The 19,108-nt window shown below is 40.6% G+C and overlaps 1 protein-coding gene across 2 annotated transcripts in view; it reads left to right on the forward strand.

Annotated features, from left to right (window-relative positions):
• Window positions 1-18,486, forward strand: part of ADCY6 (adenylate cyclase 6) — a 284,434-nt gene extending 265,948 nt beyond the window's left edge. For both annotated transcript variants that reach the window (XM_040341193.1, XM_040341194.1), the window contains 6 exons: window positions 4,162-4,194; window positions 5,432-5,561; window positions 9,747-10,010; window positions 11,383-11,587; window positions 14,848-14,972; window positions 15,398-18,486. In XM_040341193.1, the coding sequence (XP_040197127.1) occupies window positions 4,162-4,194; window positions 5,432-5,561; window positions 9,747-10,010; window positions 11,383-11,587; window positions 14,848-14,972; window positions 15,398-15,526 (886 nt within the window). In that variant the 3' untranslated portion in view covers window positions 15,527-18,486. The remainder of the gene's footprint in view (window positions 1-4,161; window positions 4,195-5,431; window positions 5,562-9,746; window positions 10,011-11,382; window positions 11,588-14,847; window positions 14,973-15,397) is intronic.
• Window positions 18,487-19,108: the final 622 nt, after the last annotated feature.

Below are 19,108 nucleotides of genomic sequence, written 5' to 3' on the forward strand. Positions count from 1 at the left end.
CCTGTGGCAGCTGAATGCCAGCGGGAGGGAGAGAAGAAGAAGCCATCTTTCAGTTATTAGAGGAGGAAAATACTGGCCCCTCCTGTCCAGTTTCCAGGGGTCAGCAGGGAAGGGATGCGATCTGTGACGGAACGTCCCACACTCGGCTTGAGTGCTTCCGTCCGTATATTGCTTCCTATGTCCTGGAACACGAGACCGATGGATCTGTCTATAGTAACCTCCAAGATCCAGACAACATCAGTCTTGGAGTACATCAGGCAGTGGCGGCTGGTGCTCAAAATTTTTGGGGGGGCCCAAACAAATGAAAAAAAAAAAAAACAATTGCAGCCTCACTGTGCCCATTAATTGCAGCCTCACTGTGCCCATTAATTGCAGCCTCACTGTGCCCATTAATTGCAGCCTCACTGTGCCCATCAATTGCAGCCTCACTGTGTCCATCAATTGCAGCCTCACTGTGTCCATCAATTGCAGCCTCACTGTGTCCATCAATTGCAGCCTCACTGTGTCCATCAATTGCAGCCTCACTGTGCCCATCAATTGCAGCCACTGTGCCCATCAAATGCAGCCACTTTTGATGGGCACATTTTTTTTCACGATCGTGTGTAGGCAAGGCCGTTTTAACAATCGGGTTGAAAAAAACTTTGTTTTTTCTAGACCATTAAAAATGAAATTTTTTACAACCCGAAAAAATGGTCGTGTGTACGCGGCATCACAGTTTGCTTATTGGCCAAACACACAGACATTATAAAGTACCTGTTGCTGATTTTAACTGGTTCTCCCCAAAATGGCAAAGAAGCTACCAGCCAAGCAACAGTCCATTCATTCCAGCTCCAATACACAGTCTAGGGGTGATCTTTTTTTTAATCTATTGCTGATAAAACGTGTACTGTAACGGGAGAGGATTTGGGGGCATGGGATACTCCCAAAACGACTAGGAACTGAATGTGAGAGGATAATCATCTTCATAAGATGATCTTTGACAGCCTCATAGCTGGGGACCATAAGGCAAGTCTCTTTGGAAAAAGGGTTACCCTGCACAGCTATTGGTACCCAGTGCAATCTCACGAACACTGCACAGTACAGTAGGGCACTCTTCTCTAAGCTCTGGGATGGGGAATGGTAGTGTCTGAGACCCTATGAGAGCAGTCTCAGGCCACGCTACCTCTGGCACTTATATTCCAATCGCACACAATCACCAGGAATCAATTCAAGGTCAATACTCGCAAGCCCCTAGGACAGCTGCCACTTTCCAGCTTCCTTCTGACACAATCCAGTGAGTGAGCGAGGCTTTCTGTAGACCAGATCCCTTTGGTGAAGTCCATTCTAGATCACTTCCAGGTCCCTGCTCTGCCACTGCTGAGACCTCACAGAGCAGCAACACAGTCCACATTTGGGCTAATCTGTGCACATAGCAGCTAAGTATAGGCATGTTTGTTATGTTTATAGTAAAAAGGAAACAAGGGTTACAACCCCTTTTACTTTCATGTCTCTGTTACAAAATTCAGCGTGGAAACCACATAAGTATGGCAGGAGTGGCCAGTCATCAGTTAGGCCCCATTTACATGGGCATACTTGGGCATACATTAAGACTATAGTTTGCCTGCACGGGATGCACAGGTGTTCAATGCAGGCAGTCCCATTCCCAATTTGACTGCCCTATGGGTGCAGGTCCCTGAATGCAAACAATGGGAGTTTGGATACAGATGTCAAATTGGGAGCGGGGACTGTGTCTGTGCTGCAGCTGCATCCCAATTGACATGAATGTGACTGCCTGCATGCACAGAACTCCTATGCACTCCATGCAGGCAAAACATGTTCCTCAAACGGGTGTATGCTTAAAGGGGTTGTAAACCCTTTGTTTTTTTACCTTGATGCATCCTATGCATTAAGCGGAAACAATTTCTGACACGAACCAGCCCCCCCATTTTACTCACCTGAGCCCTTCGTTCCCTTGGCGTAGATGCTCTTCCTCTCTGCCTGGGGTTCTCGGCCCTTGATTGTATATATGGATAGCAGCGCAGCACCCGCTGCTGTCAATAAAATCCAATGACGCGGGGGCGGGCCAGAATCCGGCATTCTGTGTCTATAGACGCAAATGCTGGACTCAGGAATGTGCCCGCAAGGTAACCCTCTTGAAGAGCGCTTCTCCCCCGGGGGTTTACCGATGCAAGGAGGATCGGTGAGCGCTGCCGGGGGACCCCAGAAGACGAGGTTCGGGGGCCACACTGTGCAAAACGAACTGCACAGTGGAGATAAGTATATGTTTGTTGTTAAAAAAACAAAACAAAAAAAAAAACGAAGGTTTAGTGTCACTTTAAGTACGCCTTAAAAACCTTTTTAGATTGTTGTTGTTTTATCCTAATAAGCCTGTGCTTGCCGTAGCTACCTACAGCTGTATCTTTCTCCACAATCCTCCTCCGCCCCACCCGGCATAGCAGACATAAAGGATTGGCCAAATCTCACTGTTTGTTCTGGGTATGTCCACATGTCCAACCACCCCCCTATGTCTATGGTCTGCTATACTGTTGGTTCATTTTGTGACTAAGCTTTCTGCTAAGCACAGTGACATCCAATCACTTAATTTGGTCCATTCAGGTTATTTATATAAGCACACAGATCAAATAATCACCCAGTGATTAGTGATTACAGTACAAACTCACCTGTTATGGTTCATTCATGTTGTTTGTTATCACATCAGCTACTCACTAAACACAGTCAACGACATTGCGTCTTTGTATTAATATATATGCAGTGGTAGTGCTTGTTTGTGTGCCATCTAACTCAGGGCCTGGATTTCAAGGCCATTATGTGTGAAGGATAAATAAATATTCTTGCACACATAACATGTTATCACAACCTTATCAGACATCTATTAAAGAAACTCTGCTGTACATGTATTTTATTCTCTGGGAAGTTAAGCAAGAAATCTGAAGACCTAAAACCTAGATTTTCTCTGCACAGTTCAGTTCTCTGTTTTGAGATTTAATTGTCAGTGTATATTATCATTAGATTCCTTAAGTTAAAGTGATTTTAAAGTCCTTTTTTGTTTTTAGTTAAAAATAACAAACATGTTATACTTACCTGCTCTGTGCAGTGTATTTGCACAGAGCACCCTGGAGCCTTCTCTTCTCGGGTCCCTCTTTGGTACCCCTGGTGCCTCCCTCCTGGTGTGTGCCTCCAGAGCAAGCAGCTTGCTCTGGGGGTATCTGAGCCAGGCTGCAGCCCCCTGTGTCCATTCAGACACCGAGCCGCAGCCTGGCCCTGCCCCCTTACCTCTCTAATTTGCTGACTGACTTTGACAGCAGCGGGAGCCAGTGGCGCCGTGCTGCTGTCTCTGCCAATGGGGAGGGGAGTCCAGAGCAGTCGGGACAATCCTACAACATCGCTGGATCTAGATGGGGCTCTGGTAAGTATTAGGGGGGGCTTAAGGGGGCTGCTGCACACAGAAGGCTTTTTATCTTAATGCATAGAATGCATTGAGATAAATAAAACCTTCTGCCTTTACAATCACTTTAAGAGCTTGCCCAAGACATTTTATAGAGGTTGTGGGCAGGATCCATCTGCCAAAGCATGATGACATACTATACACCTATCAGTAACTATCTTCCTGAAAGTGTTCACTGCCACTAGGGTATACCATTTCCACTAAGTGGTGTACCAAGTCAGCAACATCCTTTAGATAAGTGGTATGTAGCAAGTAACATCCACATGAATGACAGGATCCAAGGTTTCACAGCAGAACATTGCCCAAAGCATCACACTGCCGCCAGCTTGCCTTCTTTCCATACTGTATCCTGGTAACATCTCTTCCCCGGGTAAGCAACGCACACACACCCAGCCATTCAAATGATGTAAAATAATTAATGGCTCATCATACCAGGCAACCTTCCATTGCTCCGTGGTCCAATTCTAATGCTCACTTGCCTACTGTATGAGCTTTTGACTGTGATCATGGGAGGTGGAGGTGTTAATACATGTGCTTTTTGTCATGGCAGGTGCTTGGAATCTGTCCAGGCTGCCGAATTATGTCAGATTTAGCTGCAGTCTGATTTGGTCTAATATGCAGATGTATGGGAAGCTTTATTAAATATGTATTATTAACAAAAGCATATATGGCAGTGTTAATCTAAAGTAGACTTTTAAACTGTTTATTATTTCCAGCTCCTTCAATCAAACTCAAGAAGGTGAACAATGGTAAGTAATGGTAGTGACTTTATTTAAGTTATTTAAAAATTAACTTGGACTTTGCCCATAGTGGACAATGCCACATGTTCACCTAATTGCTGCTTTTCCACTGCTGTATCTTGCTAACTTTGCTCATTGGAATCAAGAAAAAAACCCTGTTCAAGCATTATGTCAATGTGGCCAGAGCATTCATAGGGCTTAGAATTCTCCAAATCGACCTCCTGATCCTTATGACTTGTTGCTCTGTATTTTGATTTCAAAAGCAGCTGTCTAGACGGCTATCTCCCAATGTTAATAACGTTCGTGCTGTATGGAGTTCGTGTATGCACCTGTGGCCTTATGAAGGACTCAACCTAACTACCAGGATCTTCTCTGGTCTCCCTTTTTGGTATATTTGTTCCTCTCCCCTCCAATTATGTATCATCCTTGTTTTATGATCACTTTCTTTTTGTACAAAATAATAATAAAAGAACAATTAAAACTGAATTCTCCAAATCCTCACAGGAAAGTATTCAGGCCTCACTTTTGTCAGTTTAGGCACTCAACGCTCATCACAGGGGGACATAGAGAGTCACATGCCTCCACATACCCTTCTGTGGCTCTGCAACAGCAGAGCAAATAGACAAAGCGTTCTAAGGAATGAGGGGATGCTAATTATTTTTAAATTTTTTGTTTTATGAAATTCAATAATAGCTGAAACTGTTATTTGGTATATGGTTATTTTCTCTGCTAAACTTTGCACACGTTTTTCTGCATAAAGATCGTTGTCTTTTCATTGCTGTGTACATGCAATCTTAAGGCTATGAGCACAGTATGTAGTCTCTGGAAGCGGTGTCTGCTGTGTGTAAAGTTGACAATGGTGATCTGTCAGACATTCATGCACAATCTGACCATTTCACAATGTCGTCTTAGCCAGCAGGAGCACTCTAGTTGCACAAGAAATCCTATTTAGGTCATGGCGGAGGGGGTCCCAGCACTAGGAAAAACTATAGTGATCGGGGCAAGGCTTTTTGATCTGCCCAACACTCATTTGGGGTAGTTGTGTGCTGCCTTAGCCTTTGGAGCTTTTAGGTATGTTATTTAAATTCATGCACTTCTAGGGGCAGTGCTATATGTATTCAGCTGTATATCTCCAGTGTTTATGAATGTAACCAGGTTTCTACATAAATGGATATTTTTAAAAAGTGAGATGCCAGTTTTGCTGCAAACTTTACCAGACTGTTTTCTCATGCTGCTTGTTCTCTAGTGTTGTGGGCAGTAAGATACCCCTGAAGTATGTGACCCCTGTCATCTTGACCGTGTTTGTGTTGGCTCTATACCTCCACGCTCAACAGGTGGAGTCTACAGCTCGGTTGGATTTCCTGTGGAAGCTACAGGTATAATGATCAGAACCACTCAACTACCATTTATTTTATTGTGATGTTTTAAGAACAAAATATCTTGCTGCATTACCCTACCATGTAGACAATTGGTACACTAGTTTGCCTGTCATTTAAAGTCTGATTGCTCAACATAACATCTGACTTTAGTATAAAAACTTCCATAAAAAAAACTTAATTGGCACATTCATAACTAAGCAGTTTTTTTTAATTGTTCTATTTGAAATGTATTGCATGCAGGATTTATCAAAAGACCACATATAACAATTGTACAAAAAAAAAATATTTAAAATGTGTGCTTATTGCAAATCTGTATGCTCACTGATATTTAGAATACAAAATATAAAAGGGAAAAATGTGTTACGTTGTCCCTTTAAATTAACATTGAGCACAAAAATCATGATGGCCCATTAAACATCAGCCATCTGTGACTTTTATTCAAAGTATAATAAAGTGATTTGTATCACTGTCAGTGTAATTACTGATGTTATGATGTTTATTAGGTTATATTATGTTTTTTTTGTGCTTTAAGTTCACTTAAAGGGACAGTGCAACACATTTAAAAAAAATAACAAAACATGTATGTAAGACTGTGTAATTAGGTGTCTGTTTTAACATCGCAGCTTATCTCAACTATACAGTGGTTTAACCACTTCTCCACCGGGTCTTTTCTGGCACTTCTCTCCATGTAAAAATAATATTTTTTTTGCTAGAAAATTATTCAGAACCCCCAAACATTATATATTTTTTTTTAGCAGACACCCTAGGGAATAAAATGGCGGTCATTGCAACTTTTTTTCTCGCACTGTATTTGCGCAATCATTTTTCAAACACCTTTTCTGAGGAAGAAAAACAGTTTCATGAATTAAAATATAACAAAACAGTAAAGTTAGCCCAATTTTTTTGTATAATGTGAAAGATGATGTTATGCCGAGTAAATAGATACCTAACATGTCACGCTTTAAAATTGCGCACACTCATGGAATGGCGCCAAACGTTGGTACTTAAAAATCTTCATAGGCGACGCTTTAAAAATGTTTACAGGTTACTATTTTCAAATAACAGTCTAGGTCTAGTGCTAGAATTGTTGCACACGCTCTAACGCACGCGGCAATACCTCACATGTGGGGTTTGAACGGCGTTTACATATGTGGGCGGGACTTACATGCGTGTTCGCTTCTGAGCGCAAGCTACCAGGGACTGGCGTTTAAAGAAAAAATTAGTACATTTTTTATTTTACTTAATTTTTTTTATTTTTATACTTTTTTTTACATTTTAATTTTTTTGATCACTTTTATTCCTATTACAAGGAATGTAAACATCCCTTGTAATAGGAATCACTGTGACAGGTCCTCTTTATGGAGATATGTGGGATCAATAAGACCCCACATCTCTCCTCCAGGCTTGAAAGCATTAGATTGTGAAAAAAATTCACCGATCTCATGTTGTCAGCCGCGGTTGCAGCTTTGTTTACTTTTAGGTACCCAGGCGTGATGTCACAACGTCGTGCCTGGGCCTTCGACGGTCATAGAGATGACTGGTGACCATCTGGTCACCAGACATCTATATCGTTGTGAGCCGGTGCCGACCGATTTGTTCTCCGGGCCCCCGATGGCACGGGAGAGCCCAGAGAAGCACTGGATAGCGATGGGGGGGGGGATGTCCCCTCCCGATGCCTATAAGAACAATCAAGCGGCGGAACTGTCGCCATGATCATTCTTATCGTGCACAGAATCGCCGGCAGAAGACGGTGATAAATGAATGATGCCTGTAGCTGCAGGCATCATTCAGATATCAACGCACAAAGTCGAGGACAAGTGGTTAATAAGCTATGATGAGAAGTGCTGATGATGTTCTCCGCTTTTCTTCACAGCTCATTGAGAAGCTGCCAGTGATTCCTATACAAATATCTAGTTTAATAAGGTGCGAAGTAAGCACCTCACCAGCTGTTTGTGTAATTTCTCTTTCTCCCTTCTTTACCACCTTAGAGGTGGCGATAGCAGGGAGAGAAAAAAGGAATGGCAGTGATGTAAGGAAGAACAAGGGGGTTATGCCCCCCCCCTTCTTTTATCACTTTACACCCCCTATGACAGTTAGAACAGGGTTATATATAAATATATGAGAGAGAGAAAGAGAGAGAGAGACCACATTTCTGTGAAACTTGTAACCAAGTGTATTTATGGCTATATAAATACACTCAATTTACAAGTATCACAGGAATATATTTATTTAAACACATTTATGTTATTGGAATGGTTCCTCTCACATATGTCTTTTATTAACTTAAATTTCAAATTTTAACTCTTATTTTGTCATCTTTTATATTTAAATTTCATTCAGAGGTATCAAATGAAAGTCAGATCAGCTGTGGATGTTGGGTTGCCACCATCCCGGTTATATATGCGATGCCATCATTCTCCTCTAATAAGATTTTGAAGGCAACCAACTAGTGTACACTGTACAACCATAGAGTCCTTGAGTGACCGCTTGTTCCACATACTGGGAAATCTAACACATTGCCAATCTTTTAGTATCGGAGGAGTTGTAACGGAAGACAACCACATTTGTTGATTTATTTTCCAAAATAGCTTGAAATCGGTTTGGAACTATCCTACAGTATATCACTTACAATAACATCATGAGATCAGACGTCCTTCCAAATCACAGTATGGGAGTGATTTGCCTCAAAGGGTGAATCTCAGGCATATAAATATCACATAAGCCCATCTAAAACGCTGTCATCATTTAAAAAAAAAAAAGGAAAAAATTAGTACTGTATTTATTGGTGTATAACACTCACTTTTTTACCCTGAAAATAGAGGGTAAACTGTGCCTGCGTGTTATACGCAGGGGGCTGTGAAACGTTTTTTTCCTGAAACTTCGCTCTTAAAGTTAGGGTGCGTGTTATACGCCGATAAATACGGTATATCCTTTGATCCAATTAGGATACGTGTGTGTGTATATACCCAAATTCTAAATTCAAGGGTGTAAAGAAAAAGGGAAAAAAGTTGATAATATATAGTCTGTCCATGTGATCCAGGCATTCCAGCACACTGCACATGCACAGTGAAATGACGTCATGCGCAGTGGTGTATGGCCGATTCTAGTCAACGTCACTTCTGGAAATGCGAACAGTGCCATTTCCAGAACCGCATCTGACACAGAGAGCCGCATCTTCGACCTATCTGCCCTAAGGCAACAGGACTATCTTTCAGTCTCCAAGATGCCCCCAACGATACAGAAGTAAAAAGCCCCCCTTCCCCACAAGGGAAATGGAGGGCTTTCTGTGCTGGGCATCTCCAATATAGTTTATCCATTGCATGAAAACGTCATGTGAGAAATGTGAGTTGCCAATTGTCTTTCACTACAATAAATATGTAATTTACTAAACTGATATTGAACCCTCTTCTCTTCTTTAAAAAAAATAAAATACATATCACATGAGAAACTGACACGATTGTTTGTGTAATACTTTGTATACCATAAAGTAATATTTCCTTGTACATCACTTGTGTCTCTGATCTATCATTTACCAGCCAAATAAACTTTAGCATCTGACACTTCCAGGTAACAGTCCTGCGTGCCCTGCCACACACTGTGGTTCCATCCGCTAGCCACCTTATTACTACTCTTTTTCTGCAGAACTGTAGTGGCAAAATGGCTGGCATGTAGAAGCACAGCCGACACTTTCAGAAGTGTTGGATGCCGAAGATTTTTTTGCTGGTGTAGTTCTAAAAAAGAACATGGATCAGAGTCAAGGGCATTGATTAGATAAGTATTATCTCTCTTCTTTTTTACAGGCTGTTTTTTTTTTTTTTCTCTCTCTCTCTCTCTCTCTCTCTCTCTCTTTCTTTCTTTCTTTCTTTCTTTCTTTCTTTCTTTCTTTCTTTCTTTCTTTCTCTCTCTCTCTTTCTTTCTTTCTTTCTCTCTTTCTTTCTCTCTTTCTTTCTCTCTTTCTTTCTCTCTTTCTTTCTCTCTTTCTTTCTCTCTTTCTCTCTTCCTTTTTTTCTTTCTTTCTTTCTTTCTTTCTTTCTTTCTTTCTTTCTTTCTTTCTTTTTTTCGCATTTACCTTTGTATTCATGTTTGGGTTTAATAAAGGACCATTAGAGTGCATGGGTAGAAGAAATAAACAAAGATTTTTATTTTTAAAACAAACCAATATTTGCCTCTGCTGCTATATAGGCAACCGGAGAGAAGGAGGAAATGGAGGAGTTGCAAGCTTACAATAGGCGCCTCTTACACAACATTCTCCCAAAAGATGTAGCAGCCCACTTCCTTGCAAGAGAACATAGAAATGATGAACTGTATTATCAATCCTGTGAATGCGTATGTGTCATGTTTGCCTCAATCAGCAATTTCTCAGAGTTCTACGTTGAGCTTGAGGCCAATAATGAAGGAGTGGAGTGCCTGCGCTTACTCAATGAGATCATTGCCGACTTCGATGAGGTAATTTTTATCATTTTAATGTACAAATAAGCAGTGCTATGGCCTACCTTATTGGATGTGAAAAGAAAAAAAATGTCTTTTGTAGGCCCTTTAATTACATGAATTAGTCAAAGCACAGCAGAAGCAGTGTTTCTTCAGTAGCCTATTGTAACAGCGTTCCACCAGTGCATTACTTCATAACACATTAATTTTAAACTGACCTCTAGGCAGATATAAAAGACAAACATTAATACATCATTAAATGTATTTTTTAAATGCAAATGGTGTTGGCACATGGGTATTAGCATCTTGCATTCCCTGTATAGCAGGGCTTAAGTGTGAGAGGTAGAAACAGCACAGGGAGCCAGTTGGGTTATGTGCTGTCAAAATGCAGGTTGATGGGAAGAGATAGCGGAGGAACAGAGAAATTAGTCTGTCGCTGTGCTGCTTATCCCATAACTGTCCTGTCACAGGCTGGGGTGGGCCCAGGATGAACAGGGCTCAGAGAAAGTGAATGGAATAAAACAAAACATCTCTGCATTTCAGCACTGAATTTTGCAGAAAAGGCTAGTTTTGTTGTTTTATTTTTTATGGTCTATTCATTTTATCATCATGTCTTGCCTGGAGTTCTGCTTTTAGTCTTCTCAGTGCTGAAATTGTACTTTCAAATCTTTAGGGCTAATTCACACCAGCTGCTGGATCAGTGCAGTGCTGATGCACCATTGCACTGTCAACTTTTTATTTTTTTTTAAACAAACTTTATTAAAATGTCACGCAGGCATCTAATAAAGTTCAATTGACCACAGTGTGTGGTATGATTGGCTCATACTGTGCTGCTCTGAAAAAAGGTACTCCATTCAGTACTTTTTTTTTTCAGCACACACAGCCTCAAATGTTGCCTAATTGGTTTTGCCCTAAATCGCACACACGCAATGAGGGCGCTTGTAGCTTTCTTCATCAAACAGACTTTGGCAACATTTGGCTGCTGGTAAAGTGCCAGCATAATGGCAGTGCACAGAGAGATGGACAGAAAAGATTACAATGTGCTGGTAAAGGGTTTTAGTGTTGGCTAAAACTTTCCAGTATTTCAGTCTGTCCTTTATTCTATTCTATGTGCAAAGTTAAATTAAAACTCCAACTTCTTTTATTTTTATGTTCTTTTGTGTTATTTTTATGTGCCTTCCCTTCTCATTCTGCTAGTGACTGTTAGTGAAATAAGACACAAGGAATTCAAGGTTCTAATCCTTGTCCACTCTTTCCAAAAAAGGAAAAATAGTTTTAGCTAGAGCTGGAATTTTAAGTTAATCTGGCAGATCCACCAAAATGTATACTATAAACAAACATTTTCTGAACCTGGTAACTAAGTTCTGATTTGTTTTTCTGCTTTTAACAGATTATAAGTGAAGAAAGATTCCGACAGTTGGAGAAGATTAAAACTATTGGCAGCACTTATATGGCGGCTTCAGGCTTAAATGATACAACTTATGACAAAGAGGGGAAGACACACATTATAGCCTTAGCAGACTACGCAATGAAGCTGATGGAGCAAATGACATATATAAATGAGCATTCCTTCAATAACTTCCGAATGAAGATTGGTGAGTGTTATGGTTCAATATTATAGAGCTAACCAACATTATGACATACATCCACAATGCTTTCTTGTGCAGCTCTGAACTATATATATTTGGTTTGCTGAATCTTAAAGTGGAGGTTCTATCAAAAAAACAATTTTGCTTTAAACTGTAGCTTACGACTAAAAAAGAAAAAAAAAAAAAAAAGATTTTTTTTTTTTTACTCATCTGGAAATGCCTGTTGCTATGCGGTCCCACGAAATCTGCCTTTGAAACCACCTAGGATTCTGACATCTCCCTCTAATGCTCCTGGGAAATGTGTGTCATAATTTCCCAGGATGCAGTGCGCTGTCCAATTATCACTCCCCATCCAAGACTTCCAGGAAGTAAGTGCCTGTAGGCTTCACAATGCCCACAAGCAAAATGACAACGGTGTAGATATAGTTTTATAAACTATCTTTTTTGAATATCTATGCGGATCGGCGGCAGATTGTAAAATAGTAAGTGACCAGATGTATATTATAAAAACGCAGGATGAAAGGACATACATTTAAAAAATGCTAATTGTGGTTGGAACTCCGCTTTAAGAAGTCCTTTTTGCACTGTTATTTGTGTCTTTTAATTTGCTTTATAGTGACCTTATGGTCAGTTCAAAAGATCTAACTATGCAGCAGCTGTTAAAAATGCCTGCATGTATGTTTATGCTTGTAGAGTACCATTATGCACATCAGAGCTAGATTCTATAGGAAAAAGCCCGGGCTAGTCTCCTACCACCCCCCATGTCTTGTTCTTATCCCATTACTTTAATGGTCTCTCTGACCAGTAGTGAAATGCAGGAGGTGGCAAGCTTGAACTTTTGAGACTGGTATAATAGAGCTCCCAGTGAGCCCTACTAGCTATTTGGAATGCTTTTATTAGCCCACGCTAGTTTACATATTTTATAGTGAAGACGGTGTTACTTAGGGTGTTAACTTAGGGAAAAAGTTTAAAAGATGAATCTTATGAACTTATCCTGGTAGTTCCAATCACATCCCGAATGAATATTGTGGAAAAGAGATGCCCCAAGGGGATAGTGTGGATGAGAACTGAACCCAGGATGACAACAAGGAGTAAATAGGTGCTAAAAAGTATCAGTTTTATTGGTAGAAAAAGTATGATATATTAAAAACAATCATAACAATAGAAAAGCATGATCCATACAGAAATACAGCTGCTTGGTTGTTGCACTATACAAAAATGTTTACAGAAAGGTGTCAAAACACAGAAAATTGCAGAGGCAACAGAAAAAACCCTACATGCTTTTTGGGAAAGATTGACAGTGCACAAATTCGATGCGACTGGATGGCGTCCAAACACTGCAAAGTCGCAGAGAGCTCGGAAGTCACTGAATGGCATGAAGTCGGGTTTCTCCTGGAATCCGTCAAGTTTAATATACTTGTGGAAAAGAAAAAGCCTCCTATATCTCCAAGTTGGAGATAAAGTGCTATTGGTTGGCTGGAATCCAGAACCCCCAGTGTGTAGCAGCAAGTCAGGGCTCACAGGGGCCCAAACAGGCAGAGAGCAGGAACCTAACAAAAAAGGAAATATATGGAAAAGTGGATGTAATAAACTGTATTAAACATAGGGGAATTTACTGCAGCTGAACTATTTAAAGAGACACCTGGGGAACCTAAAGTTTCACCCTAGGGTCTCAGGTCAAGGTCAATAAAAAGTATATCAATGGTATCGGAGATAATCCTCACCTTAGTAAAGTGTCCTTCACAGGTAAAAATGAAATGGAAACAACCACCCTGGCTGTGCAGCAATGAACTGCTGCACACGCCAGCCTTAAATACCTGATAAAGGGGTGGAGACATCCAATTCAGAAAGCAGTGGAGTGGACTAGAAGAGCCTCCCATCATTATCAAAATGTAGTATCCACACCTGCCGGTGAAAAGCCAGCTTAACTTTTCTTGCATACACTTCTGTCAGGATATCCCGCCTCCATCAAAGGGATCCTCAGTTCTATGCGGCGTCCGGCGTTGCCGCGTCATCATGCCGGACGTCAACAAGTCCGCTGACACAATAAAAAGGGCGCTGGCTAACTGCGGTGGATGGAAGGGACCTTCAAGGCGCATGCGCCAGGCCAAGGAAGGTCCAGAGCATGTGCTAGAGCGCCGTAACCCAGGACATCCGCCTCCAGTCGGGATGGGATCCCGCACAGAGGCCCCCCTGTGTCAGGGAGATCCGACCCACCACCGCAACAAATGAGGGTGCAGGAAAAACGGCCAACAAGGGACAGGAAAATCTAGGTATCTAGATAAAAACTGCAGTTTAAACAGTGTTGTTGTCGCCACGAAATTCATGGGGAGGTCGCCATTCAAACGCATCAACTAGTCCCAAAATCTGAGAGATAGTATTCTGCAATATTAAATAAATAGATTAATAAAAAAATAAACCATTACAGAGCAACAAATAAAATACAGAAAATGTGAATATATACAGTCATAAACGGCAGAATTGCATATACAGAGAGTCTAAACTTTTTTTTTATTTTTCATATTGTCACACTAAAGAGATTTGTTAGGATAAATACATTGGTTTCATATGATATTAACTGGATAATAATTAAATTGAAGACATGGGTAGAAAAACATGCAGTATAGTATGCATCAAATAGTTTTGCTATACTTTAAAGTCAGTTATCACGAATATGAGATGAAAAAATTCAGGGTTCTAAAGCAGTGGTCATCAACCCTGTCCTGCAGGGCCCACTAACAGGCCAGGTTTTATGTATTACCTTGGGGAGATGCAGTCTAGAATACTGCAATCACTGAGGAGCAAATGATATCAGCTGTGATGTATTTCAGTTATCTTGCAAACCTGGCCTGTTAGTGGGCCCTGCAGGACAGGGTTGATGGCCACTGTTCTAAAGGACATAAAGAACACTAGGCATAAGAAAGACAAAATATCTCATCCGTGTAGTGATGTGAATGTGTATTATTAAGTTGTGAGGTGGAAAGTGTTGATTTTAAGGTGGAATTGTGGTTATTGGTGCATTGTAGTTTCCCTGTTGTTTAGGAAAAAAGATTACAGGGATCTTGGGTGTGACAAACAATGGGGGAATTTTGGGAGTGGTCTCGTCGAGGGTGTTAACTTATGCCATTCTTATTTTAAAGGTTGCTTGCCATCTGTTTTGCCGCAAGATTTGTCAAACTTTACTGTAAAACGTTATTGTTGTGTTTTGATAAATTAATATTTTTGTTTTCAGTAATTCCCACATGTTGTGTTTGCATCTCTTGCAGGGCTTAACATTGGGCCTGTGGTTGCTGGTGTTATTGGAGCCCGTAAACCCCAGTACGATATTTGGGGAAACACTGTGAATGTAGCCAGTCGGATGGACAGCACTGGAGTACCAGACCGCATACAGGTTATTTGCTTTTAGTTGTTCTAAATGTTCACCTATATGAGCACAGGCCCAGCCGCTGCTCCCAATTTTACGTGTGGGTCCTGAGCCCTGAATAATGACCGTGAGTATGGAGACAGGCACATGCTCCCACGATTGGGAGCAGTGGCTGTGTCCTTCCAGCCACTGTGTCCCAATTGACATTAATGGGACTGCCTGCATGGGGATGCATGGAACACCTGTGAATCCCCACACAGGCCTAAGTCTTTTATTCTGTTGAGAATGTAGAGAGGAAAGTTCCAAAGGCTGACTTTATATGGCCAACGGCATTTAACTTAACATTACTTTTATAGCCAAAAATCTTGTTCTACATTATAAATGATGTTTGCTCTTTGGTTTGTGTAACTGTGCTTAAATACATATATTAATGTTTTTTTTTTTTCTTGTAGGTTACGACAGATCTGTACCAGGTCTTGGCAGCCAAAGGTTATCGGTTGGAGTGTCGAGGGGTTGTTAAAGTCAAAGGGAAAGGTGAAATGACCACCTATTTCCTCAATGATGGGCCAGCCAGCAGTTAGCAGGAACCTGTGCTTTCAGGGGAGGGGGAGACATAGAAGCCTCATCCTGATCCCATACAGAGTACCCAGAACAATAAGGAAGCTACCTACACGGTCGGCAGTAACACAGGTGCAAAGGGGCTCAGTGGTGCCAAAGCCTCGCACCTGAGATGGAGAGCTTGGAAGGGGCGTGTTTGTATGGTGCTGTGCTCAGTGTCTGTGCTGCCCTGCCCAGGAGACTGACTCACCTTTTACAATGAAAGCCAGCTGCAGTAGCTTTCACCTTGGCACTTAAAATACTCACAGGCGGTACTTACAAATTATTTATTGTGAACCAGACAACATGCTATTTTCTTTCTTCTTTATTTTTTTATTGTATGGGTTTAAAAGAAAGCAAGAGAATCATTTTAAAACAGACTTTTTGAAGACTAAAAGAAGCTTCTCTTAAAAACTGACCAAAGAGCCAGACATATGGGCCACAGCAGGGAGCGAGGGCATTGCCTTGTATGTTTATATGCGCTGTTTTCTCTACCGTGAGTGAGTTACATGTCTCCAGCAGCAGATGGAACAGTTCTCTATTCAATCCCCCAGTACCACCTGCAGGGATTCAAAAAGGGCAACAAAATCTCTGCAGCTCAGTTATTTGCTTCAGTTCCATGTCATCACCGCCATTTGTACGGTTCCGAACTTCCTTAGTTCCAGCCAATGGAGACAAGCAAACAGGAGATGGTGATATTCCTATGTGATACTGTCAGTTCTATTATAGTGCATTTATGCTTTGACTTTACCCTTGCATCCTAGAGGAGTTGCTTGGGAACCACATCCTAATAATGGGTGTCAACATCCTCTGCCTATTATGATCCCTTTGCTGAATTGCCTTTGATTCTTTAGATTGACTTTAGCAAAGGCATGAGGAGAACGATGTGCTTACCTGTACAACTCACCAACACACTTGTGCTCTTTTATTTTTTTCCCCCCTTCACTGTGAAGTTGTTGTTTTCTATGTCTTTGCCAAATTTCACAACCAGCCTGCGGATTAAGAGAGTCTTGAGACTGAAGAAACAGGATTTAAACCTCATCTGTTGAGGGCAGCAAAGACTGTCTTAGGTACTAGCTGGCCTATGGATTCCTCAGGCTGCAAGCATAGCCAGCGCCTTAATAATTACATAGTAGACATGATTCACTGTACATGTTCTGTAACCATCAGAGGATTAGTAAATTGCTGCTTGTCGCAGAGGAGATAACGGCTTGACTTGAGATGAACTTTCACACAGAAGGAAATAGGGAGAGTTTAGCCTCATTGACAGAAATTATCTGCAAAACCATTGCCAGACAATGTGTTTCATATTATGACTGAAAATGTTACAAGAAAACATGGAATATCCAGTAATGATGACAGCCTTGGAAAGGAAAGAGTCAGTCCTTAAAATTTTAGAGGAATTGCCTACTAACCTCAGTTACCTTTTCACCCTTTTATGATACCTACATAAGGGATGATGGCTTTTGTGCAGACATTCTGCTAATTTATTCTCAGGCATAGATGGTCTTGATCTTCTGATAAAGGGCAAAATACAAACACCTTTAAGAAGTATATTAACTTGGGATAGCGCGGGGGCGTGCAATGCCATAACTGGTGCCAAAGAGGAAAAAGGCTACAAGTATACATTTGGACTGCTTGTGTTGGCGCTGTACCAGATTCTCTTGATATATTGTAAAAAAACAAAAGTATTTTACACCTTTTTTGTGGGAAGATGTAGCAGAAGGTTAAATCACCATGAAATAGAATGAATGTTTATTTTTTTATTAATATAAACATAATGTTAAGTAACTTTATTTCCAGTGTACACACTATTGACAGAAACAGCCTCAAGTTATTGTTAAATAGATGAACACAACATATGGCTCTAACATTGTACTTATAGTAAAGAGGATTGAAGAAAAAAAACAAGACATTGCAAAAAGGAGACAGATTCCAAATGACTTTCTAGTGTAGACTTAGAAATGCAAGTTAACATTTGGATGCTATGTGCAAAACCCCTGTGCTCCCTTTTTTTTCCTAATTCTGTAGAATATCCATGTTGGCATGTTATAGGACTAAAGGCAGTGTTGTGTAGTCAGACTAAGAGCCACACCTTACCTAGGCCTATTGTGTTTCAGTCTGTCTGTGTTTTTTTTTTTTTTTTTTTTTTAAGCTGGTGATGTGTGTTTGAATTTTTACCTAACCTGGTATTGGTTGAGTCCCATTTATCCAACCTCTGCAGTCAATGGAATTGTGGGGAAAAAGGGTGAAGTGCCTTGAACAACTCTATAGAAAATTTCCATGGTAGTTAAAACTGGTTTCCCTGCCATTACTCTACTATGTGCTCAATGTCTCCAATTTAACTACACCTTCTACATTAAGATGTCCTTTCCTGTTTCTCTGTTGACTGTGCTTATATTATTCATACTAAGCTTGTTGCTTACCCAGGCAGAGCTTTTAGGCCAACAAAAAAATGCAGATAAGGATTTTACACTACAAAATATAACAATGGTCATGGTGGTGTACCATTTACTTTTTGTTTGTGAATTTTGCAGTTGTCTGAATCCACTGTGTAGAGAAGCAGTATTGTAGCTTTGGTCTTAATGGTCTTTACCGTCTCTATATTTACCACTTTAAGATGGGTAGAATTGTTGAGGTACACAGTGGTGTTTCAATTAAATTATAAAAACACTTTATATTGGGCCTTATATTATACACCATATATTACAGAATTGAGGAGTTGATCCCACATCGAGTATATATGTTTTTTAATACATGTATTTATTAGGCCTATAAATATTTTCTCATAACACACTAAAGTGTGTGATGTTAAATATTCTGTGTGCTGCTCACTTTACCAGCTGTGGCTGAATTACTGTTGTGCTATTCACTTGCCTTACATTATAACCTCCTGTTTGAAAGAACAGGAAGTCGGAGTGCATTCTTAAATGTTTTCCCTTTATGGAAGTTTATTTGTCACCTTAATTATATCTTTCATGTTATGTAGATTTTTAATTTGGTTAGAGTTTATCTTTTAGTAAAAGAGGTCATGTTATTTCAGGACTGGAGTACTCAGACTATAATGAGAGATACAGGCCTTGTCGACTGATGAATGCGTGGAATCTACGTTTATTTTATCACCACACGACAGAAAGCAAATGTTCAATTTACCACTTTTATCTGTTAGACAAAGCACTTATTTCAATACACTTTTATTGCTCCACAGTCAATGAGTGCTCTATTCTAAATGCTGTGTGTATGTAGACTAGACCACACGTGTGAGGGGAGAGTTCTCCTACTCGGTTGATCTGGCCATTACTACCAGTTAGTCTGCTTTTTGTTCTGCCAGTGCCATATGAGAGATGGAGTGATGGAACCCAACTGACAGTGAAGACTTTCTGAGATTTTCATAAGACGTTCTGTGTAGTTTGTGCAGTGGGAAGAGGTAGGCTGATTGTAGAAAATCTAGAATAACAGCAGTAACCAATCAAGTTACTACTTTTAGGTTGAATGTTTCTATTGTAGATAGAAACAGAACACCTGCTTAACTGCTCTACATTTTATGAACGGGGCATAGTGGTTAT

The sequence above is a fragment of the Rana temporaria genome, chromosome 2 (genome assembly GCF_905171775.1).
Source record: "Rana temporaria chromosome 2, aRanTem1.1, whole genome shotgun sequence".
Taxonomy (NCBI): domain Eukaryota; kingdom Metazoa; phylum Chordata; class Amphibia; order Anura; family Ranidae; genus Rana; species Rana temporaria.